The sequence below is a fragment of the Podarcis pityusensis genome (genome assembly GCF_964106645.2).
Source record: "Podarcis pityusensis genome assembly, chromosome: 4".
Taxonomy (NCBI): domain Eukaryota; kingdom Metazoa; phylum Chordata; class Lepidosauria; order Squamata; family Lacertidae; genus Podarcis; species Podarcis pityusensis.
Window position 1 is genome coordinate 950,440 of NC_138027.1, and position 25,913 is coordinate 976,352.

Consider the following 25,913-nt stretch of genomic DNA (forward strand, 5'->3'; position numbering starts at 1 on the left):
TCCTGAGAGCACAGATGGATGAGCAAGACTCAGCTGGCCCTGGAGCAGGAAGAGGCCATGCCATCCAGAGTGGGAGCAGTGGGGGATTCTGGGAAAACTCTGGGCAGAAGATCCTGGGTGAGGAGGACACCCTGCGCTCAGAGGTGCAGAGCCAGCAGTTGAGGCAGTTCTGCTGCCAGGAGGCCAAAGGACCCCGAGAGGTTTGCAGCTGACTCTACCACTTTTGCCACCAGTGGCTGAAGCCAGAAAGGCACACGAAAGCTGAGATGCTGGACCTGGTGATCTTGGAGCAGTTCCTGGCTGTCCTTCCCCTGGAGATGGAGAGCTGGGTGAGGGACTGTGGAGCGGAGACCAGTTCCCAGGCGGTGGCCCTGGCCGAAGGTTTCCTCCTGAGTCAGGCAGAGGAGAGAAAGCAGGTGAGAGAGACTTTGCTCTGGATACTCCCAAGGGGCTCCAAACAGGATGGAGAATATCCCATAATGCTCTACTGTTGGCCCATTCTTTTCCTGGGAAGGCATCTATAGAATGAGATCTAACACCCTTAAAGCTTCTGTCTTTGTCATTCTCTTTCTAACATTTCTCGCCATTCATTCTCTGTTTTGAATTTGTTGCTCTTTCAGAAAAGGGATTGTTTTGCAGAAATGGACCTGGATTCCTGTGAGGCAGAGAGGCCTCCGTTGGACACCAGAGAGAGGCCACTGGGTAAGGAGGAAGGTGGCTTTTCTCCGTTTGGTCTCGTTCTGTTGGTTTTCCAACTAATCTGTGAGTTCTTTTTTTTGGGGGGGGGAGGACAGTTGGGAACAAGGGTCCAAAGGAAGGGAGAAGTAGTTTTGCACAACTAACATGAAATGGGCACAAGCGTTCAACTGCACTCAGCAGGTAAGGCTTTCTGAAAGGCCCATCTGTCGTTAGAGATGCCCTGTTACACCTGTGAGAGAAGCAGGCACTGCTGGCATCCTGCTTACCTTTTTTCTCTTGCAGGTGACAGAATGATGCCGGCAAAACCTCCTGGTCCATCTTTTCATGGGGGCAGAAGGGAAGCAGCGGCTATGGAACCAGATCAGGTCAGGGGAAGCTATCTTGTGGGGACAGAGGCTGAGGGATGTAGCAATGTCATGGACCGGTTGGACACAGAGGAATGGTGGGAGGAAGCAGCCAGGGAACCAGGAAACGAAGACGTCTCAGAGCCCAAGGAGTGGAGGTGGAGGAAGGATGAGCGGTCAGAGGGAGAAGAGGGAGAAGCCTGGGAAGAGGAGGTGTCAGAAGCTGAAGGGGAAACAGGGCTTAGTGAGCTGGGAGACTCTGAGGCAGAATGCAGTCCAGAATCAGAGGCAGAAGAGGGAGGAGGCGAGTGGGAGGAGGGAGGTCGAGAGGCAGAGATGAGTCAGGAGAAGGAGAAGCCACCGGGGGCTCCCTCTCCTTCTGCCAGAAGCCCCCCTCCTTGCTTGTCTCTCAGAGCCAGGAGACGTCTGACATTGGAGGAGCAAATGCGGGCTGCACACTGGCGCACTGTTCAATCGTATGCTAGAAACCCCCCCGGGGGGGGGACTTAGAAATTTGTGGGGAGCCGGGGTCTTCACTCTCTTCAAACTTTGCACTATATAATCTCACTTTTCATATACCTCCGCACTAAAGAAACTTCTACCTAGACAACTAGTCCATTAATTGATTTGACAGTGCAAACTGACAGCCCCTCTGGGAATGAGCTGCTCTTCTCATTAGGCCTGAAGCTCAGCCAAGTCTGTGAATATCGTGTTCTTGCTGATAAAGAGTTAATTCCAGCTGTGAACTATGGGATTTCCTGCCCAGATAACTCTGTGACACCAGCCTTCTGCATGTCGTCTGTAGGATTCATCTGTAGTTTCAGTTTTCATGGAATCCAGGAGTTGAAAGGGACCCCAAGGGTCATCAAGTCCAACCCCCTGCATTGCAGGAGTCTCAGCTAGATCCTCCAAGACAGATGGCCATCCAAACTAGGCTTCTTTTATTTCTATATTGATCACTGAGTGCTAAAATAGGCTTCTAAGCGGTGGACAGACGAGAAAAAATAGAGGCCAGGATTCTCCTAGCCAGCCCCATCTGCTGCGAAATGGGGCCTGCCCCCCACTCCTCCCCCTCTCCATGTCCCCTTGAACCCCTTGAATTTGGCTCTGGGGCACTGGGAGGGAACCTTCCCAGAACAACTCACGAGGAGGGGAGAAAGTGGATCCTTCCATCGGGGAAACTGGAATGCTTGTGTAGGCAGAATAACGTGCAAAACATAAGCTGGAGAGCCACCCATAGTTAAAATGCAGAACAAAAGAATTCAATTAAAGCATTAAAATAGCTACCCATAATTAAAATGTGCAGCAAAGCAATCCTACTGAAATAACGCAGCAGAATTAGATAAACTAACCGGCGAGACCAGAAATTCACGGAAGACTGGAGTAAATTGAAAAGTAATTGTGAAGAACAGACGACGTTTGTAGGGTTGCAAGAAGTTTTGTGCGGAGTATTATTAGAAGTATGGAAAAAATGAACAACGGGAGGATGATTTGTTAAGAGATGTAAAGGCAATATAAAGTTAAGAAATGCATAAGAAGTGGTTAAAATGGTGGATCATCAGAGGTGCTGATGGAAGTCTAAAAAGATTGTATAAGTGATAAGTCTTGTGGTACATTTTATAATTTATTAGTTAAAATTAAATATATATATATATATATATATAAAAAGAAATAGCGCAGCAATTAACAGGAAGGAAATCACAGAGCATTGTGGAGCAGATCCTATTTCTGCTGTCTCAGAGGAGGACATTTCCCTTTTTCTTTTAGGGTCCAGTGTGCTTTGAAGACATCTCTGTCTGTTTCACGGACGAGGAGTGGGCGTTGCTGGATCCTGACCAGAGAGCTCTGCATAAGGACGTCATGGAGGAGAATCGTGGGATCGTGGCCTCTCTTGGTAAGCCTCCCTGTGGGATCGTCCTATCTGCCAGGAAATTCAAAAAATACCTCTATGTGATTTCCACAGAGCTCAGCAGCACCCCCTCCAACACCTGGGAACCAACACCCCCACAAAAAACCTTGAACAGCAAATTCCAGTTTTTTCTGTGAACCATCTTCCTCCAGTTCTGCCTTTTTATACCACGATTTGGATGGTCTGAACTGCCCAGGCATCTTAAATGTCAGCTTCAGAGTTGTTAGGAAAGATAAGTAGCTTCTGTCAGGTTTTCTTTCCTTTTTTTTTTTTTTTTTTTTGCTCCTGTCGGTCTTGGGTTGACCAAAGAGACGACTGTCATAGGAGATGGAGGGGATGCCATGACTGGGCCAAACAAAATACGTCCCAGAGAAGAGCCAGGCTTATTGAATTTCAGGTAGTAGTAGCAGTGATAATAATAGTAGTAATTTTTATTTATCCCCTGCCCGTCTGGCTGGGTTGCCCCAGCCACTCTGGGTGGCTTCCAACACATACATACACATGAAACATTAATAATAACCATCTGATCCCATATAAAAAATACATTAACTTTAAATAAACAGCTAGTGGCTAAAATCGTGGAAACTTTTTAAAAAGTGTGTTTCCGAGGTTTGATGGCTCATAACACCACATTTTTCGGAGTGATACCATAGGAAAGATAATTTGATGAAGAATGCAATGCAATAACTTTTTTGAAGGAGTATTTATTAGAACAGCAGTCATAAAAAAGAAATGTGAAACAGATAGAAAAAGGGAGATATACAGAAATTCTCACCATGTCATTTAATACTGACTTTGGTAACCTTTAGCTTTAATTCCGGCCTTACAACACCTTCCCATGGAGTGAAGCAAGTTTTTTAGTTCTGCAGCTGTGATAATGTGAAACCAAGATGGAATTATTAATAATAATAATAATAAAATTTTGTTTATACCCTGGCCTCCGCAGCCAAGACCAGGCTCAGGGTGGCTAACAACCAGTAATAAAAACAAGTTGATTATAAAACAATTTAAAAGATTAAGATACAACATTAAAACATTAGGATGCAGCCTCTTCATGGGAGGAGAAAGGAAAAAGAAAGAGGGGGAGGGAATCAAACTGATTCTAAGCCAAAGGCCAGGTGGAACAACTCTGTCTTACAGGCCCTGCGGAATGAAATCAGATCCCACAGGGCCCTGGTCTCATGAGACAGAGCGTTCCACCAGGCCGGAGCCAGTGTTGAGAAGGCCCTGGCTCTGGTTGAGACCAATCTAACTTCCTTAGGGCCCAGGACCTCTAGGGTGTTGCTATATATGGACCTTAAGGTTCCCCGTGGGGCATACCAGGAGAGGCGGTCCCATAGGTACGAGGGTCGTAGGCCGTGAAGGGCTTGAAAGGTCAAAAGCAGCACCTTGAACCTGACCCTGTACTCCACCGGGAGCCAGTGCAGCTTGAAAAGCACTGGGTGAATATGCTCCCATGGCAGAGACCCTGTGAGGAGCCTCGCTTCAGCATTCTGCACCCGCTGGAGTTTCTGGGTCAGCTTCAAGGGCAGCCCCGCATAGAGCGAATTACAGCAGTCAAGCCTGGAGATAACCGTCGCATGGATCACTGTGGCCAGGTCGGGGCGGGAAAGGTAAGGGACCAACTGCTTGATGCGGCGAAGGTGGGAAAATGTCGCCTTGGCTGTTGCTGTAACCTGTGCCTCCATGGAAAGGGAGGCGTCAAGGATTACACCCAAACTCTTAACGGAAGGCAATGGCAAGAGAAGGGAGTTGGTCCCTCATCCCCTCATTTCGCTTGGGCTATTCCCAGGCCATTCCAGCAGTGGAATATGATTTCACATTCAGGCTCAAGTATTTGATTTATGTATTTGGGGGCATTGACGTTCTCATTAATGACACAAATTCTGCCCACACCTTTTGCTGTCATACAACCCCAGATCATCACACTGTCTGGGTGTTTCACGGTTGGTGTAATGCAAGTAGGATGTAAATCTCCTCCAATTCTCCTCCTCGTGTATTTCATGCCCTCACAACCAAGCAAGGAGATTGGGGTGTCATCGCTCCAAATAACACTGTCCCATTCTTCCGCTGTCCAGTTACCATGGGTTTAAGCCCAGTCTAATCTTTTCCACCTTGGCTTGAGAGATAATGGCTTTTCCCTTGTAATTCTAGCATTTAGACCAGTCCTTGCACTCAGCTTCACATTACATTGCCCCATGTCATCTTGTAAACACCCAGATGATTTTCTTCTGTCATGCAGGCACAGTCTCTCCATTCTTCGATCATCACTTGCTGTTGTGACCTTTTCCTGCCTTTACCAGTCTGATTTTGTAGTGACTGAGTCTCCTTATGTTGTTGTTTAGTCATGTCCGCCTCTTCATGACCCCCTGGACCAGAGCATGCCAGGCCCTCCTGTCTTCCACTGCCTCCCGCAGTTTGGTGAGACTCATGTCTGTAGCCTCGAGAACACTGTCCAACCATCTCGTCCTCTGTCATCCCCTTCTCCTTGTGCCCTCCATCTTTTCCAACATCAGGGTCTTTTTCAGGGAGTCTTCTCTTCTCATGAGGTGGGCAAAGCATTGGAGCCTCAGCTTCAGGATCTGTCCTTCCAGTGAGCATTCAGGGCTGATTTCCTTCGGAATGGATAGGTTTGATCTTGCAGTCCATGGGAGTCTCCTTTTTTTTTTTTTTTTTAAAGATATTTATTAAAGTTTCAAAAAAATATTACAATAATAAGAAAAAGAGTAAAAAAAAAAAGAAACAAAGATAGATAATACTTTATTCGGCTATAACCCCACAAGATAAAACCAATCAATAAATAAAATAGCATTTTACATTCTAAAATATCAACTAAAATATTTCAACGCATAATCTCCTTCACGTTACATACAATCTCTAGATGTACCATATTGTGGCCTTGAATATAAAGATGGTGGATAGAGTTTATTAGATTTTTAATAGTCATGCAGCATTCCATGAAGTCTTTTATATGAAAGAACTGAATTCAGGAATCTTGCAACCTGTAATGTTCTATAAGAGTCAATGTCCTGGAGTAGATAGGCTAGATGTAATTCAGGTGGTTTAGCAACAGTTTCCAAAATGATTGAACTCAGAGTCCTTGATCGGGGAACAATATATAAAGGACAATTAAACAAGATATGATAAAGGGATTCTATTGATTTGTTGTCACATGCGCATAAAACAGAGGTTTTACCGTTAGAAAATCTATTGCTCAGCACATTTGAGGGGAACACATTAAATCTGGCTCTAACAAAAGCGAATCTATGCAACGCAACCGATAAGGTAGACAGATATCGAGGTATCTGGGACATAAATGTAATGCCCTGATTTATCGGGAAACATGTACCTCCACCTGTAGTAAGATTTTGTTGCAAGTCAACCTCCTCCAATCTTTGTTTGATGACCTTTTTTGCTGTAATTAGATCTAAATTTAGTATATCGGAAGGAGAGATTCCATAAGACAACAGTTTGGAATGGATTTTTGTGGCTGGTAAATTCATCTCTCCAAAGGCACTGAATAAGATGGTAATTGGGCAATTTATGCCAAAGGGACAGCCAGTAATTAAGGGAATGTCTCCACATCAGGATCTCTAGGGAGGGGGTCTTAGGTTCTAAGCGAATAGCCGAGTTGCTTACACAGGAGGGTAGTTTCAAAAGGCGTCTGAGAAAAAGATTTTGCAATGTCACCAGAGGCATGAGGTTTACAAAAGCGCCCCATAAAGGCAGATGGAACATGCATAGCCCCCTCTGTAAAGAAAAAGCGTAATAGAGCGTAGATAAGGGCTTTGCCCTTATTTTGTAAGTACAGTGGTGCCCCGCAAGACGAACGCCTCGCAAGACGGAAAACCCGCTAGACGAAAGGGTTTTCCGTTTTGGAGGCGCTTCGCAAAACGAATTTCCCTATGGGCTTCCTTCGCAAGACGAAAGCCCATAGGGAAATCTCCGGGACAGCGGGGAAGCACAGCGCGTCTTCCCCACTGTCCTCGGACCTCCTCCGAAGGCTGGCGGCGGGGCGGAGAGACCTCCTCCCGCCGCCAGCCTTCGTTTCTCCGCTATCCCGGACAGCTTTTGAAGGTAGGCGGGGGGGAGCAAAGACTTTCGCCCCCCGCCGGCCTTCAGAAGAGGTCCAGGACCTCTTCTGAAGGCCGGCGGGGGGCAAAAGTCTTTGCTCCCCCCTGCCTGCCTTCCCGGGGACTTTTAAATCGCCCCGGGGGCTTTTAAATCGCCCCTTTTAAATCCTCCGCTGTCCCGGGGCGATTTTAAAATGATGGCGGGCGGCAGCGGAGGCTTCGCTGCCACCCGCCAGCATTTTAAGATCGCTCCGGACAGCGGAGAAGTCCTCCGCTGTCCGAGGTTTTTTAAAATGCTGGGGGTGGGAAGAAAAGCCCTTGTCCCCCCCCCCCAGCCTTCAGAAGACCCGGACCTGGTCTGAAGTCGGTTTCCATAGGAACGCATTGATTGATTTTCAATGCATTCCTATGGGAAACCGTGCTTCGCAAGACGAAAAACTCGCAAGAAGAAAAAACTTGCGGAACGAATTAATTTCGTCTTGCGAGGCACCACTGTATGTGATATGCGCTTTCCATCCCATATTATACTGGAAGTAAATTCCTAGATATTGAAATTTGTAGACTTGTTCAATTGGCTTCCCCTCGAGTTCCCACCTATACAATTTACGACTCCTGGAAAAAATTAGGACTTTAGATTTGGAATGGTTAATAGTAAGTAAGTTTGTTTGGCAATATAATGCGAAGATCTTAAAGGCCCTCCTCAAACCGATTCTTGAATATGAGAGGATCACCGCATTGTCAGCGTACAATAGTAAGGGGCAGCGATAGTCTGCAAGCCTGGGTGCATGAATCGTGGTTTGGGCCTCAACTAGGGGAGTTCTCATGTCACTAATATAGAGGTTAAAGAGATAGGGGGCAAGGATGCACCCTTGTCGTACCCCCTTATTTATTGGTACAGAGTTTGTGAGATCGCCCTCAGGTGTTAACCTCACCCTAGCGGCCGATTTGGTCTAAACCCGGCCTGTTCATGGCCTATCAGATTGGAATCTTCGGCCCATTGGGTTAGTCTGGTTAGCAGGAAGCGAGTGTAGATTTTTCCGAAGATTGATAATAAACTGATATTATGATAGTTTCCTGGGTCCTCTGGTGGTCCTTTTTTATATATAGGAATTATGATGGACTCCTTCCATGATCTAGGTATCTGGCCCGTGACATTAATTGCATCAAAGATTTTTGCAAGAATTTTGGCCCACCATGCTGGGTGTTGTTTAATAGCTTCCGCCGGGATCTTGGGCTTTATCAGTTTTCAGTTTAGCAATTAAATCTACTATTTCCTCCGGGTCAGTATCTGGCCATATGGGCAAGTGACATGAAAGAGTATCAGAATGAATGTTAGAGATAACTGTCTGGGAGAAATATTTTCTTAGAAATTGTTCCCATGTCGGAGCTGGTATAACCGTCAATGGGTATTTCCTCAATCTTTTGTTGATTAAATTCCAAAAACCACGAGAGCTGCGAAGCTTAGAGGCAGCAATCAGCGCTTGCCAACGTCTTAGCTGCCATTCATGCTTGGCTGACTTCTGTGCCTGTTTGTAAGCAATTTTGGCCTGCAAGTACTCTGGAGGAAGAGTTTCAGCTCCAGAAGATTTATATCTGTTGTAGATACAACAGAGAGAGAGTCTAGCTTGCTTACATTTGGAATCAAACCAAGGTGCACCGAACCTGGGTTGATCTCGGTTAACCAGGTGAGTCGGCATCGTAAAGAAGCTAGTTAAATCTACAGAGAGGTGGGAGAACCACTCCAATATCCTATTTGGTTCAGACAACTCCGCCACTGAAACAATAAGGGGTTCGGAGATATTCCTCTGGAAGAATTCTGCGTATTTTTGGGCCTGTTTCATAGACCATTTAATGCTTCTTACTTGAGCTGCGGCATTTAAACCTACATGAATTGGGTGTGAACCGCTAACCGGGTGCCAGTCAAGCGTTAGCTTGGCCGCTAGAGGTAGGTGGTCACTGGATTGTACATTGTCTACTTTAAAATAAAAGAAGTTTGAGAATAGGTCTTCTGAAACTAGAAGGTAGTCTAGGACACTATTTGATGTTGTGCCCAAATGAGTGAATTCTCCTGGCACGTCCGGAGGGCAATTGCCATTCAAAATGTTCAAATTCATACGAATGGCCAATTGATAAAGAAGGACTCCCGCCTCATTCACTCTGATGTCCTTAGATCTTCTTGATGTAAAAGAGATTAAATCAGATTTTGGGTAGGGGGGAGGTACCCACCACTTGGCCTTGATTATCCCATCCCAGTTGGCGGCTGTACGTGCGTTAAAGTCACCACCCATTATCGATGGAATATTAGGGTACATAACATAGCGTGCCAATAAATGATCTTCCAGAGAATCCCATCTATAATGGAGGTCCGATATAAGACCACCTGGAGGAAGATAAACATTGGTGATTAATAGGGAGAATTTTTCGCTTGAAATCAGACCTGTAAAGGCAAAAGGAGGAAAACTCTGAACTAGCGAGAGTTTAGTGCTCATTTTAAGCGATATGGCGATTGCAAGACCACCCCTGGACCGGCCACCTTTTTGGGCTCCTTTGCAACTTGGGGGAGCGCAAATGGTGCCCGCCGAGTCCCCACATTCGCAGGCTTCCTCCGCCTGCGATTTTTAAAGGGTCCCCGCTTTGCCGCAGCGGTGAGACCCGATCCCGCAGAGCTAATCCCTCCGAAGCTCAGAGGGAATCCGCCATTAATCATTGGCGATGACCCGGAAGTCCTGATTTTTAAATGCTTTATGTGCTTTGACCTTATCATACCACAAATGCATGCCACCCAAATACATTATTAAAACCTTCTAAATCCAAAATGTCTGTGTTTTAAGAAGCAGCCATTCTCTCAGCCAGCAAAATGTGGCTGATTCATAATAAAGTTTGAGGTCTGGCAGGGCAAATCCACCTCTTTCTTTTGCATCCGTTAGTATTTTAAGTTTTATTCTGGGCTTCTTGCCCTGCCAGACAAATCTAGAAATATATCTCTGCCACTTCTTGAAACAGTCCCTTTTATCCAAAATTTGCAAAGTTTGAAACAAAAACAACATTCTTGGCAATACATTCATTTTTATCGCAGCAATACGGCCTAGCAATGAAAGCTTCAAATTTGTAAATCTTTTTTCACTTCCGTCCAGCATTTTTCATAGTTATATTTAAATAAATTCACATTCTTAGCAGTCATATTAACCCCCAGGTATTTCACTTTCTTAACCAAAGTTAAACCTGTCTCCCTCTGAAACCTCTCTCTCTCAATCACTGTTAGATTTTTCTCTAAAACCTTGGTTTTTAACTTATTCAACTTAAATCCTGCGGCCTGACCAAATTCTTGAATCAGTTCCAATACTCTTTTAGTACTAGATTCTGGCTCCTGTAATGTCAATACTAAGTCATCTGCAAATGCTTTCAATTTGTACTGTTTGGCTCCGACTTGTATACCCTTAACCAATTGGTCCCTTCTAATCATATTTAACAGGACCTCCAGGACCGATATAAAAAGCAATGGGGAAATTGGGCAACCTTGTCGTGTCCCTTTCTCTATCTTAAATTCCTCTGTCACCACATTATTAACAATTAGTTTAGCCTTTTGTTCAGAGTATATTGCACTTATACCATTTCCAAAACCTTGACCAACCCCCATCCCCTGTAGGTTCTTCATAAAACTCCAGGAAATATTGTCAAAGGCTTTTTCCGCGTCCACAAATATCAAAACAGCCTTGGTGTTAATATTCACTTGTAATTTCTCTAAAATGTTAATTATGTTTCTCGTATTATCAGACAAGTGTCTGCCCGGGAGAAAGCCTGCTTGATCTTTATGTATCTCTTCCACTAGTACTTTTTTAATCTTTTAGCCAAAATATCTGCGAAAATTTTATAATCCACATTAAGCAGATATGGGGCGGTAATTCTTAAGCTGTGTCTTCTCAGACTCAGTTTTTGGTATAAGTGTAATGAAAGCTTCCTTCCACGACTCTCGTGCTTTTTTCCCTTCCAAAATTTCATTGCAAACTTCCTTTAGTGGTTGTATTATCCAACTTTTCAAAGATCTATAGTATCTTGAAGTTAAGCCGTCCGGTCCTGGAGATTTACCCAATTGCATATTCTGGATGGCACCTTCTACCTCCTGTTCAGTTATTTTATAATTCAACATTAGCTTGTTTTCTTGAGAGATTTTTTGTAGTACATTTATTTTCAAAAATCGATCTATGTCAATTTCTTTCTGTGGCCCTTGTGTATATAGTTGCTTAAAGTACCTCTGGAAACAATTTCTAATCTCCACTGGGTTCTGTATATTCTTTCCTTCCACTTCCAAATTTGTAATAGTGTTGAGTTTTTGTCTTTTTTTCATTTGCCAGGCCAGCAATTTCCCACATTTATTAGCCGACTCAAATGTCTTTTGTCTCATCTGTTTAATTTTCCATTCTATTTCCTGGTTCATCATTTTTCTATATTGTACTTGATATAACTTTATTTCTCTCAAAATCTCTTGCGACTTTGGTTTTGCTCTCAGTTTCTTCTCACCTTCCTTTATTTTCTCCAAAATTTTGTCTTTCTTCTCGTTTTGAGTTCTCTTCTTTATTGCATTCTGTTGTATCAGGAACCCTCTCATGACCGCTTTACTTGCATCCCAGATTACTCTTTTTTCAACAGTAGTATTCATATTTATCTCAAAATAGTCTCTCAAGGTTTTTTGGGCCTTCTTAATCACTTCTTCGTCCCTAAACAAGGTGTCATTCATCCTCCATCTGAAAGAGCCAATTGGTGTTAGTTTCATCTCCATCTTTACAGCATTATGGTCGGAGCAAGTTTTAGGGCAAATTTCCACTTTTCTTTTTTTTTATTTTTATAAATATTTATTAAGGTTTCTACAATATTACAAAATGAAAAAGAAAAAATACAAAATACAAAATAAAAATAGTTAAAAACAATTCAATCTTTTCATCACTTATCTTTCATTTACTTGTTTCCCGGACCTCCTCATACCTCCCTTTTTTGTATTCCAGTTCAATTTATTAGTTCAGCAATTCTTTTCCCTCCTTATTTTATCCTGATCTTTAATCTTAAATTATTATAGCATTAAATTTTTGCCTATTAAAAAACAATTTTTTCATATTCTTTTATACCATTACAGCTAGAAACCACTTAATTTCAATCCAACATCATTCTAACATTCATTAATTTTGCAATATTTCTGTTTTGTTGTTGTTTAGTCATTTAGTCGTGTCCGACTCTTCGTGACCCCATGGACCAGAGCACGCCAGGCACTTCTGTCTTCCACTGCCTCCCGCAGTTTGGTCAGACTCATGTTTGTAGCTTTGAAGACACTATCCAACCATCTCGTCCTCTGTCGTCCCCTTTTCCTTGTGCCCTCCATCTTTCCCAACATCAGGGTCTTTTCCAGGGAGTCTTCTCTTCTCATGAGGTGGCCAAAGTATTGGAGCCTCAGCTTCACGATCTGTCCTTCCAGTGAGCACTCAGGGCTGATTTCCTTCAGAATGGATAGGTTTGATGTTCTTGCAGTCCATGGGACTCTCAAGAGTCTCCTCCAGCACCAGAATTCAAAAGCATCAATTCTTCGGCGATCAGCCTTCTTTATGGTCCAGCTCTCACTTCCATACATCACTACTGGGAAAACCATAGCTTTTACTATACGGACCTTTGTTGGCAAGGTGATGTCTCTACTTTTTAAGATGCTGTCTAGGTTGGTCATTGCTTTCCTCCCAAGAAGCAGGCGTCTCTTAATTTCATGGCTGCTGTCACCATCTGCAGTGATCATGGAGCCCAAGAAAGTAAAATCTCTCACTGCCTCCATTTCTTCTCCTTCTATTTGCCAGGAGGTGATGGGACCAGTGGCCATGATCTTCATTTTTTTGATGTTGAGCTTCAGACCATATTTTGCGCTCTCCTCTTTCACCCTCAATAAAAGGTTCTTTCCCTCAATAAAAGGTTCTTTAATATTTCTGTAAATAGTCTTTAAATTTCTTCCAGTCTTCTTCCACCGACTCTTCTCCCTGGTCTCGGATTCTGCCAGTCATTTCCGCCAACAAATTTCCACTTTTCTTGTCTTTGGAGCCAGTCCTCTAGTTACCCAAATTTGTCAATTCTTGTCCATGTCATTTTGGCTTCAGAGAAAAAAAAGTTCCCTCTCTACCCAAGGGGTTCTTTGTTCTCCAAATATCAACTAAATCCAAATTGTCAGTCATCTCAAAAAAAAAAAAAGTTATTGGTAATCTGCCATCCTTAGTGACTACCTGTCTCTGTGCCTTGTCCATGTTTGTAGATACCACTCCATTCATATCCCCCATCATGATCGCATTGTAATCCAAATAGTCCATCAAAGTCTCATGCAACTTTTTTTAAAAAAATCTGATTTCCCCTCATTTGGTGCATAAACTCCTACTGTCAAGAGTTTCTCTCCTTGTAGTTGAATTTCAATTGCCACAAATCTTCCTTGGTCATCTTTAAATATAAATTTCGGTGATAGGCTCTACTTTGCATAGATCACTACTCTTTTTTTGACTTTGTCCGATGAAATAAACTCTTGACCCAGTCTTTTATTGATTAATACTTTTCTGTGTAACCTAATCACATGTGTTTCCTGTAGACAGATCAAGTTCAATTGTTCCTTTTTTTAATAAATGAAAAACTCTTTTCCTTTTCTGAGGGGAGTTAAGACCATTAGTATTCCAGCTCTCTTGGACTTCCGGGGTGGCGCCACCGGCAATGGCGGACTCCCTCTGAACTGGAGGGAATAGCTCCGCGGGAAACGGGTCTTTTTCCGCTACGGCGAAGCGGGGACGCTTCAAAAATCACAGGCGGACGAAGCCTGTGATCATGGGACTCGGCGGGCACCTTTAGCGCCCCCACAACTCGCTAAGGAACCCATAAACGGGCTCTGAAGTGAAGAGGGGGAAGTGGCGCGGTGCTGAGAGTCAACCGCTACTTCCGTGGAGAGAAGCCGCACAGCCGTTGCCGGAGAGCGTTGCCTTTTTCCTGGGACAATTTGGACTTTAAAACAATAACCCGTGAGCAGTACGGAAATTGGTTTTCTAAAATATTAATAAATTCGGCTGATCGGGGAAGGTCCAACCAGGAAGTCTGCCTCCCCTTTCTGTAAATAATCTAAAGCAAAGAACTTTAAACTAAGGTCGTGGAGAGTCTTACTCTATGTTAAAGATCTTAATTCTACTGATTGAGATTATAAGAAATTTTATGTGGGAGCAGGGGAACCTGCAGGAGAAGAACTAAATTTGAGAATTGATACCACCCTTCCCCCCGGACCCGGGAGCGGTCCGTGAGAGTCGGTTGATGAGCAATTGAACAATTTGACAGCTGTCAAGGTAGCTGTCAAGATACAAAAAGAGTACTTTGTTTCTTCTGTCTACATTTGTTACAAGTTTATGCTTTAAAAGAAGGAAGGACTGTTACAATTTAACGTATGGAACTTTTGGTTTTGTACTAAAAGGAGTAAAAAGAAACTTAAACCCCCCTAAAGGGAGCTTTGGGACATTGCGTTAAAAGCCAGCTGATAAATTGTTTTTTGACCTTGATACGCTTAAGAATGGCAGTCGGAAAGGAAATCCAGTCTGAACTGAACAGGACTTTCTTTCTCTTGGGAAAGCTGCAAGACCAAATAGATGTTTTGACTACAAATGTTATAACTTTGGGTTCACGAGTTAGTGCCAGCAATGAACTTGATAAGACCTCGGCACAGGAATTCCATTCAACTGAACAAACAGAGAAAGTGGAGAAAAAGAAGAATGTTGATCTTGAAGAGAAAAAAGGGGGAGCCGTAGCCCTGCAGATGCAAAAGGTGAGCCGCAGTTTGAGGCCTGATATGACAGCAACAAGGAGAAGCAAATATTTGAAGATGGAAGCCTGGCCTGAATTAGAAAATGAAAGATGGAGAGATCCGAACTTCCGGTGGAGCGCGCGCCTGACGCAGGCGAGGGATTTTCCCGGGAGGGAAACCCTAGCTATTTCGGCCTTAAAAGGGGGTTTTTTGGGCGAAAAAACCCTCCGCTAAAACCTCTGGTGGACGTCCAGAGTTCCAGGTTCCCGGCGGTGCCGATAAGCAGCCCGTCCGGCCGCCAGGTAGCCTCCGAAAAAGAGGTGAAGAGTGCGCCGGAACGGGATTGCTGGCTATCGGGAAGCCATTGCTGCGGCTGAATAGCGAAGCCCCGAGCCTGTGGGGAACAGCGCTCCGCTCTCAAAACTAAGAAATTCAGACTTGTAATATGTAATTTGGTAAAATTCGGCTGGAAATTAAAAGGGAAGTCTCGAATTAATAAGGAAAAGATTACGAGTTCAGCGATCGTTTGGAGTCAACAAAGACGCAGGACTGCATGCAGAGCAAGAAAGTGAAAGTGAGTTGCCGCTAGCGGCTATTGTTTCCGTTTCTCCCTAACTCTCTGAAACTGTTTCAAGCAAAGTTAAAGGAATTTTAAGGGGGAACAGAGGAGGAAGATGAGATAATGCGAAAGTCTTAGATGTAACGGAGGATATAGCGACTCAGATTTTATTTCCCGTTTTTTATCTCTGTGAGTAAATTGCTACGCGAAAGAAGAGCCATCGGCACCATTTTATTGGATTATATAAGGGATTTTGGCAGAGAAAGAAGAATTATTTCAGTGTCTTTTTGGGGGATCTCGGATATATATTTTTTTGTTTTGTCCTCCTTTTTTTCTCTTTTTTGGACTTAGGAATTAGAAAAAGTTAAACTTAAATAGAGAGGACTGTGGGATAATTCCTTTAAAACTTTATGTGAAGATTCGTTCCCCTACTGGATGGAGTGAAACATTACAAGTTGTTTTTCAGAATTTTCCATTGTTGACGGTACAATTTAGGACTTGAGAAATTTTGCTTCCTGTGACCTCCCCTCCTGGATGGATTTTGGTTCCCCTATTTCCAGGGGGTTCTGGGTTGGAATTTTTATTTTTTTAAAAAAATTTTTATATAACCGTATGGTACTGTAATTTGGATTCCCTGCATCTCTTGGATTACAATTGAGATCCTAAATTGGATTATAAATGGATTATAATTGATTTACCTCTCTGACCTGTTGTGGATTAGCCCGAGTGGGGGCAAGAAGATAAATAATTTACAGATAAATGGATGTCTAGTAATTCTGTGCCGTGAAAGCGTCTCCAGTTATAAATTTGGTTTTTATATTAACTTTGCAACACTGCCCCAAAAACTTTGGATTCGGACTGCATTTGGACGTTCATACTGTACTCTGTTAATTAATAATTGGTTTGTGTAAAACTAAGAAAATGACACATTTGCAGAAAAAGGGAGCAGGGGGGGGGGACACCAACAGAAAGGAGAGCCTCAAAGCAGGAAACAGAGTTTAGAACAGAAATTTTAAAAATGTTTGCAGAAATAAAACAAAGTGAGAAAAATCTAGAGACAAAATTAGAACAAGTTGATAACAAAATTGGGAAAATGGATAAAAAAAATTGATGAGACAGTTAGTGAATTGAAAGGACAGATCAAAGAGGTATCAAAAAGAGTGGATGAGGGGTTAAAAAGGACAAAGCAGGAAATGAAGGAGATGAAACGGGAGGAGGAAAAGATGAAAAGTGACATGGTAGATTTAAACAAAGCACAAGAAGAAATAAAAGACTCTATTGCTATGAATGAACTGAGACAGAGGGAAGTAAATTTGAGACTGAGACAAGTTCCGGAAACACAAAATGAAAATATAAGAGAGAAGTTAACAAAGGAAATTGCTCAGTGGTTGGAGCTAGAAGAGGAAGAAGTTGCAAAAACAGTACAAAACACATTCAGAATGAAAATAAGGACAAGCAAAACAAAGAAATTTCCAGGAGATTGTTTGATCACATTTAAAGATAGAGAGATGAGAAATCTGATTCTACAAAGAAATAGAGAGAAAAGGCTATATATAGATGGGAATTACATAATTATTTTTAAAGATATACCAATAAGGCTGCTGAAACGAAGAGAAGCCTACAAACCACTGGTGCAAACTCTTAGGAAAAATAAGATTGATTTCAGATGGGAATTTCCGGAAGGAGTCTCGTTTTTTTACAAAGGTGTGAAAAGAAGATTGACAAGCCCTGAGGAAATAGGGAAATTTACGAGAAGATACAAAGAATTGCAAATGGGAGAGGAATAGAGCAAGGGAGCAGAGGGAGGAACGTCAGAATCAGGAGAGGAAGAGGAACAAAACGAGGAAAAATCGGAAGAAGAAGAAGAGGAAGAGGAGGAAGAGGTCGACAGATTGTAAAGTAATAAACTAAATTTATTTAATTTGGAAGAAGAATGGCGTTAAAATTATGGAATTGGAACATTAATGGGATGAATGATAAGAAGAAACGAAATAAAATTGAACAATTTTTGAAAAAGAAAAAATTAGACATTATATGTTTACAAGAAACTCATGTGGCAAAGAGACACAGGAAAATTTTGATCAATAAAAGATTAGGGAACGAATTCATATCTTCGGACAAAGAGAAAAAGAGGGGTGTTGTTCTATACATCAAAAATAAAATTGAATCCCACCAACTTTTCAAAGATGAAGAAGGGAGAATCATAGCTGTACAAATCAATTGGCAAGGTGAAAAATTGATAATTGTCGGGATCTACGCACCAAATGGAAATAAGACTGATTTTTATAGATCATTGGAGGAAAAACTATTTGAGCACATGGATCAAAAAATTATAATAATGGGAGACATGAATGGAGTTGTTTCACTGGAAATGGATAGGCTAAGAGAAGTAAGAAACAAAGAAGGGAAACTGCCTAAGACATTTTTCACGTTGACGAAGAATTGTAATCTGATAGACATCTGGAGACTCAGACACCCATTAGAGAAGCAATTCACATACCACTCAGAATCGAATCAGTCAATGTCAAGAATAGATCAAATATGGGTATCGAATGAACTGACTCCAAGAATTCAGCAAATTGAAATTCATGCGAAAGTGATTTCAGATCATAACCCTATAGAATTGGAACTAAAAGATTTGAAGAAAGAACTTTTAGGTGGAGACTGAATGACAATCTGTGGGACGATCAGAAGATAGTGGAAAAATCACAAAAGAAATTATCTGAATACTTTATGGACAACGTCAACAAAGGTACGAAAATGAGTATCGTTTGGGACGCAAGCAAAGCAGTAATGAGAGGTTTTCTAATCCAGCAAAACTCACTGAAGAAAAATAATAAGGAAAAAAGGACAAAAGAGATTTTAAGACAGATCATGGACAATGAACAAAAACTGATTAAAAAACCTAACAATGTGAAAATAAAGCAGGAAATAAAGATTCTCCAAACTCAGTTTGCAATGATAATAAACAAAGAAGTGGAGTGGAACATCAAAAGATTAAGACAAAAAAACTTTGAGTTTGCAAATAAATCAGGAAAATGGCTTGCGTGGCAACATAAAAAGAGAAAAGAGCAGAGGACAATTAATAAAATCAAAATAAATGGAGAAGAGACAGCTGATCCAAAAGAAATAAGGAAAGGATTCTTGGATTTTTATACGCAATTATATAAAAATAAGGAGAGGAATAACAAGAAGAAAATTGAAAGATATCTAAAAGAGAAAATGGTGCGAAAGATCCCGACAGACCAAAAAGCCCAACTGAATACCCCAATAGAAAAAGAAGAAGTAAAAGAAGCAATAAAGGAGTTGAAGAGAGGGAAAGCTCCGGGTCCAGATGGATTTACATCTAGTTACTATAAAGAGATGAAAGATGTGTTGGTGACACCGCTGACTGAAGTTATGAACATCATTTTGAAAGAAAGAGACATTCCAGAAACATGGAAAGAAGCATACATTACATTAATCCCAAAACAAGATTTGGATTTAACTCAAGTGAAGAATTATAGGCCTATTTCATTATTGAATACGGATTACAAGATTTTTGCTGGAATTCTAGCGAAGAGATTGAAAAAGATATTAACAAGACTTATACATAAAGACCAAGCAGGCTTCCTACCAGGCAGACAAATGAGAGATAACATAAGAAATATAATTAACGTTATAGAATATCTGTCTGGTAGGGGCGACAAACAAGCAGTTTTAATGTTTGTGGATGCAGAAAAGGCCTTTGATAACGTAATTTGGGAGTTTATGCTGAAAAACTTAGAACATATGGAGGTGGGACAAGAATTTTTCAATGGCATAAAGGCAATCTACACTGAACAGAGAGCAAAATTGATAATAAACAGTGTAATTACTGAAGATATAAAAATATCTAAAGGTACAAGACAAGGTTGCCCACTATCGCCATTGTTATTTATAACGGTTCTGGAAGTCTTCTTAAATGCAATTAGACATAACAATCAAATAAAAGGGGTAACAGTGGGGCTAAATGAGTATAAAGTTAAAGCCTTTGCTGATGATTTGGTAATGACGATGGAAGAACCAATAGAAAGTGTAAAAGAAGTATTGGAAGAGATGGAACAATTTGGAAAGGTGGCAGGATTCAGATTGAATAAGAATAAGACGAAAATGATTGCAAAAAATATGGAGCAAGATATGATTGAATTAATGCAGCAACAAACTGAGATAGAAGTGGTGAAAAAGGTTAAATATTTGGGAATTTGATTATCACCTAAGAATATAGATTTGTATCAAAACAATTATATCCCGGTCTGGAAGGGAATAAAGAAGGATCTGGAGGTGTGGGCCAGAATGAAACTATCATTCTGGGGAAGAATATCTACGGTAAAAATGACGGTGCTACCAAAGATGTTATTTTTATTTCAGACCATACCCATATTAAAGGGTATAGGAATTTTTAAAGAATGGCAAAAAGTGATTTCAAGGTATATCTGGCAGGGAAAGAAGCCTAGAATAAAATTTAAGTTACTGACAGATGTTAAAGAAAGAGGTGGCTTCGCCCTGCCAGATATGAGACTGTACTATGAGGCAGCATGTTTATGCTGGGTAAAAGAATGGATAAAGTTAGAAAATAATGAATTATTGGATCTTGAAGGTTTTGATAACAGATTTGGATGGCACGCATATCTTTGGTGTGAAAAAAGGAGGGTTCACAAAGGATTTGGAAATCACATCTTCAGGGGTTCATTAATAGAGGTGTGGGAAAGATACAAAAATATATTGGAACCAAAAGTCCCGCACTGGCTGTCCCCGTTGGAGGTAATGAGTGTTAAGAAAATTAATATGAGAAAAAAATGGGGTACATACAGTGAATTGGTGACTAAAGAAGGAGGGAAATGGAGACTGAAGCCATACGAACAAGTTAAAGAGCATATATATGATTGGCTGCATTATCGTCAGGTAAACGAAATAATTAAAAAAGATTTGAAGGAAAAAGGTTATGTAGAAAAGGAATCAACTTTCCAAAAAGACATAATAAACAATGAATATAAAACTCTGTCAAAAATGTATAAGATATTGCTGGAATGGCATACTAAGGACGAAGAGGTTAAATCGGTAATGATACAGTGGGCAAAGGATTTTGGGTATAATATTCAATTTGAGGAATGGGGGAAATTGTGGAAAGAGAATATAAAATTTACGGCATGTACGCTGCTGAAAGAGAATGTAATGAAAATGTTTTACAGATGGTATATGACTCCTGTAAAATTAGCAAAGATGTATAAGGTTGATAACAAATGCTGGAAATGTAAAGAAAAAGAAGGGACGTTCTTTCATCAGTGGTGGGAATGTAAAAAAGTAAAAAGTTTTTGGGAAATGATATACAATGAGATGAAAAAAATGTTAAGATATACTTTTGTGAAAAAACCAGAAGCTTTTCTTTTAGGGATGATAGGAAAGGACATAAGAAGAAAGGACTTTCAACTTTTCCAATATGCTGTAACGGCAGCCAGAATCCTGTTGGCCCAGAAGTGGAAACAAGAGGAGATACCGACGATAGAAGAATGGAGACTAAAACTGATAGACTATGCGGAATTAGACAAATTAACTGGAAAAATCAGATATACTAAAGACCAAAAGTTCATTGAGGACTGGGGAAAATTGGTGGATTATCTGAAAAACATATGTGGTATAAACACAACGTTAGTGGGTTTTCAAGAGGCACTGTAAAAAATCAAATAAGTATTGTTTATTAAAAATAATGGGATTAAGGAGGAATAATGGCAATATTAAAAAAAGGGAATGCGTATTAAAGATACAAAAATGGATGACTCTCAGAGACGCTGAAGGAAGTTCAAAACAGACACAATTTGTTGTATTCGGGTTAAAATGTATAACTGGATGAAAATTAATAAAAATTTATTGGAAAAAAAAAGATGGAGAGATCCTCTTATATGGAGATCATACGACCCTTGGATTACAAATTTGATTCAGGTGGAAGTTGGAGCTATGGGGACATTTGGAACTGAATGGAGAATGAAACAAGATGTGGAATACCCTATAGGCTTTATTTTTAAGTATGCAGGCCTAGCTGGAAGGAAGGTGGATACTGCTGGGCGGATGTCTACCCGAGATTTGGCTCTTAATATTAAAGACTATCAAAAAGACTGGCAGAGGAGCTATGAGAGAGAATTAAGAGCCTCGGATATAAGATCTCCGGGTTGATGGTTTGTTTTTTCCCCCTTCTTTGACACTTGTTGGGGACTGAAACCGGGAAAGGGGCATGGGTGGAATGAAAAACGGGAATTTAAAGTGTATATAATATAAGTTGTCTTTTTGTTTTACCTTTTTGTTTTGCTTTTAGGAGAGTTGGGAAATCCGTGGAAGGGAATTTTCTTTCGACCTTAGGGAAATGTCTTAATTAAGAATTTTGTTGATATGTTTCGGGAAGCTTTTAATGTTTGATGTATTATAGTATTTTAATATTCTTTTGGAAGCCGCCCAGAGGGGCTGGGGAAGCCCAGCCAGATGGGCGGGGTATAAATAATAAATTATTATTATTATTATTATTATTTGAAAAAGAAATTAATGTGGTTTTGGTAAAAAGATATGAAAGGAATAATTAAAAATGAATTGATGAAAGAGAGAATGTAAAGATACAGCATTTTAAAATTAGAAATAGGTTAAAATTTATTGATAAGGATTTGTTGAATTAACAATTTGAATTGGAATACCAAAAAGGGAGATATGAGGAGGTCTAGGAAATAAGTTAATGAAAAATAAGTAATGGAAATTTTATGTGTTTTTTAATTATTTCTATTTTTGTATTTTTGTTATTTTTTCTTTTTGATTTTTATTGTATTACTATTGGAAACTTTAATAAATATTCTTTAAAAAAAATCTGCCTTTTCTTTTCCATCTGCCATAACACTTTAGCTGAATACCCAAGGTCAATCCCACGGCCACAATTTGTTTTGAAGTGGAAAATTCCCCTGGCCCAATTGTTGTAACAATTTCAAAAACTTCCTCTAGGGGGACACTGTAACAGTCAGTACTTATTGCATTAAAAAGTAGCACTTTTTAAGCCCCCATTTCACAAAATAAAAGATGATTTCAATTTCAGTTACTTTTCTGTTACTTCTAAGATCAGGAGGAGACAGCCAGAAACAATGTATCTCCCTTGCAAAGCTAGCTGTCAAAAAAGTATTCTATTCACAAACAGTGCATTTCACAATGCGGCAGTCTTATTGTCCATTGGCAGCCCGTTCCCAGGTTTTGAGCAGTAGATTTTAATTTCCTTCCCTCTCTCTTGCAGGCAAATATAGTTCAAACTTCTTCCCCCTCCTCTCCTGCAACCAAGGGGGGGAATTCACTTATTTTGATATTGGAATTTTAGCCCTTCCCAATCAACTTCCAAGGCTTTAGCTTGCAGCTTCTTTGCTTTAGTCTATTTACAAGAAACGGAAGGCGGACTTCCTGTTTATGCCTCCCCGCTTCGTTGCCGAATTAAACCTTTTTTTTGCTTCAATTTTTCAATTTATCCTACTGACGGGTAGTTGCTTTTGTAGTCGAATTGTCACAGGAAAAAGTCAGCGCTCTCCGGTAACGGAGATCGGGTTTCCTTACGAATTGGGGGGGTGCAAAGGGTGCCCGCCGAGTCCCACGCTCACAGGCTTCACCCGCCTGTGATTTTTAGAGGGTCCCCGCTTCGCCGTAGCGGTACAGACCCGATTCCCGCAGAGGTGGTCCCTCTGAGTCAGAGGGAGTCCGCCATTACCGATGGCGCCAACCCGGAAGTCTCCTTATACCTCTTCACAAATATAGAAAGGCCAGCTTTGGTTAAGTTTTCCTCAATCTTCTTCTTTTTAAAAAATGAATATTTATTGAATTTTATAACAAATAAAAATATCTCAATCATCATGTTATATACAAATGTTCTCCCTCCCGTCCTCCGGACTTCCCTCAACTCCCCCTCTTCCCTCAACTCCCCCTTTTTCTGGTTATTCCGCTATGACTTTTGATAGAATACAGATAATTACATTCTTCATTAAATTATCTTTCCATTGATACATAATTTTGTGGTATTACTCGCTTCCACAATTTTGGCCACTACTGTATATCAAACAAATCAACATTCAACAATCCATTAGAATATATGAATAAAAATGTTGGTTAATGACAACCAACAAAGGCAATGAACAAAGGCCCAACTCCCTTCAGTTCTTCTTGATTTGTTCCTGAGGCTCTAATCCCTTTTTTGTCTCCATTGCAGATTTTGATAAATTGGAAAACAAGAACAAGGATGAACATGACAAAACCCCCAGAGAGGAGAAGCCACGCAAAATTTTGGAGTATGAAGAGAGCTGCAGTCAGAGCTCCCATTCCACTTCCCAACAAAGAATTCTCATTGGAAAGAAACCCTATCAGTGCGTGGATTGTGGAAAGAGCTTCAGGAAGAACTCCTCTCTCACTTCCCATCAGAGAATTCATTCAGGAGAGAAACCCTATCAGTGCATGGAATGTGGAAAGAGCTTCAGTCACAGCCGCAGTCTCACTTCCCATCGGAGAATTCATACAGGAGAGAAACCCTATCAGTGTGTGGAATGTGGAAAGAGCTTCAGTCAGAGCTCCAATCTCAATTCCCATCAGAGAATTCATGCAACGGTTGGAAAAACCATTATCCAGCTTTAGGAGCCAGGCAAATCCGCACCTTGTTAACCAGGCCTTTGCCTAATTGACATCTAATGCCCTTTTAAAATGTGGTAGTGAGGGGGGTTACAGATGTATATTATGTGTTTTTATATTGTCTTTTTATGTTGTAACAGTCCTGAGACGTGGGAACAGGAGTCGACTTTTAGAGGCTGAGGGGATTTTGCCCCCCAATGATATATTTGAGGGGGGCACCCCCCCCAGTTGATAGGCATTGCCATTCCAATGACCTGCAAGCGTCATGTGATTGTGCAAGGCAGGCCTTACCTGGCCCCCCACCAATATTTTATTCAAGTTGGCACCACTGGGTTGGGTAGTATACAAATTAAATAAATACATAAATCACCTTCCTTTGCACATGTTTCAGCTTGTCAATATCCATATTTATTATCATTTTTAATATTTAAAATGCCCTCCATCTGAAGATTTCACAACAGAAACCTACAGGATGAAAGCATGGCTTTCCCAAAAACAAGTCAAGCCAGAGAAATCTCTCCTCCCCTTTTTATGGATGGAGTTACAAACTTTGTTGATCAGGGAACAGCTGTGGAAATAGTGCGTCTTGATTTCAGTAAGGCTTTTGAGAAAGTCCCCCGTGATCTTTCTGTGAGAAAGCTGGTAAAATGTGGGCTGAACGAGGAAACTGTTAATGGGATTTGACTGACCGAACCCAAAGAGGACTCCTTCATGGCTCCTTATTATCCTGGGGTGCTGTAGGGTTCAGTCCTGGGCCCGTTGTTGTCCAGCGTCTTTATGAATGAGTTGGATGAAGGAACTGAAGGGGATGCTCATCACATTTGCGGACGACACCAAACGGGGAGTGGAGGCCAACGTGGCAGAAGGCAGAATCAGATCAAGGGCAGGAATAGTACCACTTTATTCTGCCTTGGTCAGGCCCCACCCAGAATACTGTGTTCAGTTCTGGGCATCACAATTTAAGTATCCAAAAGGTGGGGGAACACAATCCGTATTCCTTTCATAACACGTGGCCAATGTTTATTGAATACATAAATTGTGAAGACTGTTGCCGGAATCTACCCAGCACTCGTGGAAATATGTGGCGTGATCTTTTAGAATAAGAGAGAGGTAGGCATCCTTTCGGCGATGGTTCCCCACTCCATTTTGCCTCTGTCGGCCCCCGATGCCCCTTTCCTGTGGCCCCTGAATGGCTCTCTCCTCATCCGCCTGTCTTGGGAGACAATGGAGGATGGCTCAAGCGGTGGGGAGATTGCAAGGCCTGCTGGGGCAGCTGGCTGCTGTGACGGACAGCAGAGCCAGAGCAGAGTCTGGGGGTGCAGTGCCTCACCATTCCACCAGAGGGCCAGAGCCTCTTTCTGATTGGCTACCCAGAGGGGGGTGGCGCCAGCAGTTTTGGAGGGAAAATAAAGAGCCTTTTCTGAGGGGATTTGAGATGAAAAACTCAATATGGAGGCCAATTGGCCGAAGTATTGTGAAATTCTGGAACAAGAAGGTGACAGGTTAAAATTGCAGACCTTTGAAAAATTAAAGAATAAAGTGCGAGACTGGCTCCATTACTATCAAATAAGGGAGGTATATAATGTGAATAAAAAAATAGGCTTTCAAGTGGAAAAATCAAAATTGGAAACAGAACTGTTAGATTCTAAAGTTAAGAATTTGTCAAAAATGTATAACTTGCTGTTGAAATGGAATACTCAGGACGAAACGGTGAAATGGAATACTCAGGACGAAACGGTTTGGATTTAAATTTGAGAAAGAGGGAAAGGACTTGCTGAAATAATTAATTGAACTGGAATACAAAGAGGGAGGTTTGAGGAAGCCAAGGAAATAAGTAAATGTAAAATAAGGATATGAAAATATGGTTTTTATTCTTTTTTCCTTTTTAAAT

General features: G+C 41.3%; 2 protein-coding genes and 1 long non-coding RNA gene across 4 annotated transcripts in view; all 3 read left to right on the forward strand.

Moving 5' to 3' along the window:
- Positions 1-25,913, forward strand: part of LOC308475218 (uncharacterized protein) — a 172,343-nt gene that overhangs the window by 124,620 nt on the left and 21,810 nt on the right. The gene's annotated exons all lie outside the window — the stretch shown is intronic.
- LOC308475448 overlaps positions 1-25,913 on the forward strand; it is a 73,193-nt gene that overhangs the window by 22,724 nt on the left and 24,556 nt on the right. The window lies entirely within an intron of this gene.
- Positions 260-24,319, forward strand: LOC308475313 (neurotrophin receptor-interacting factor homolog). The gene is made up of 5 exons (XM_081002390.1): positions 260-416; positions 621-702; positions 982-1,064; positions 2,811-2,937; positions 23,610-24,319. Exons 1-5 carry the CDS (start codon positions 267-269, stop codon positions 24,026-24,028), a joined length of 861 nt encoding a protein of 286 aa, XP_080858516.1. The 5' UTR covers positions 260-266; the 3' UTR covers positions 24,029-24,319.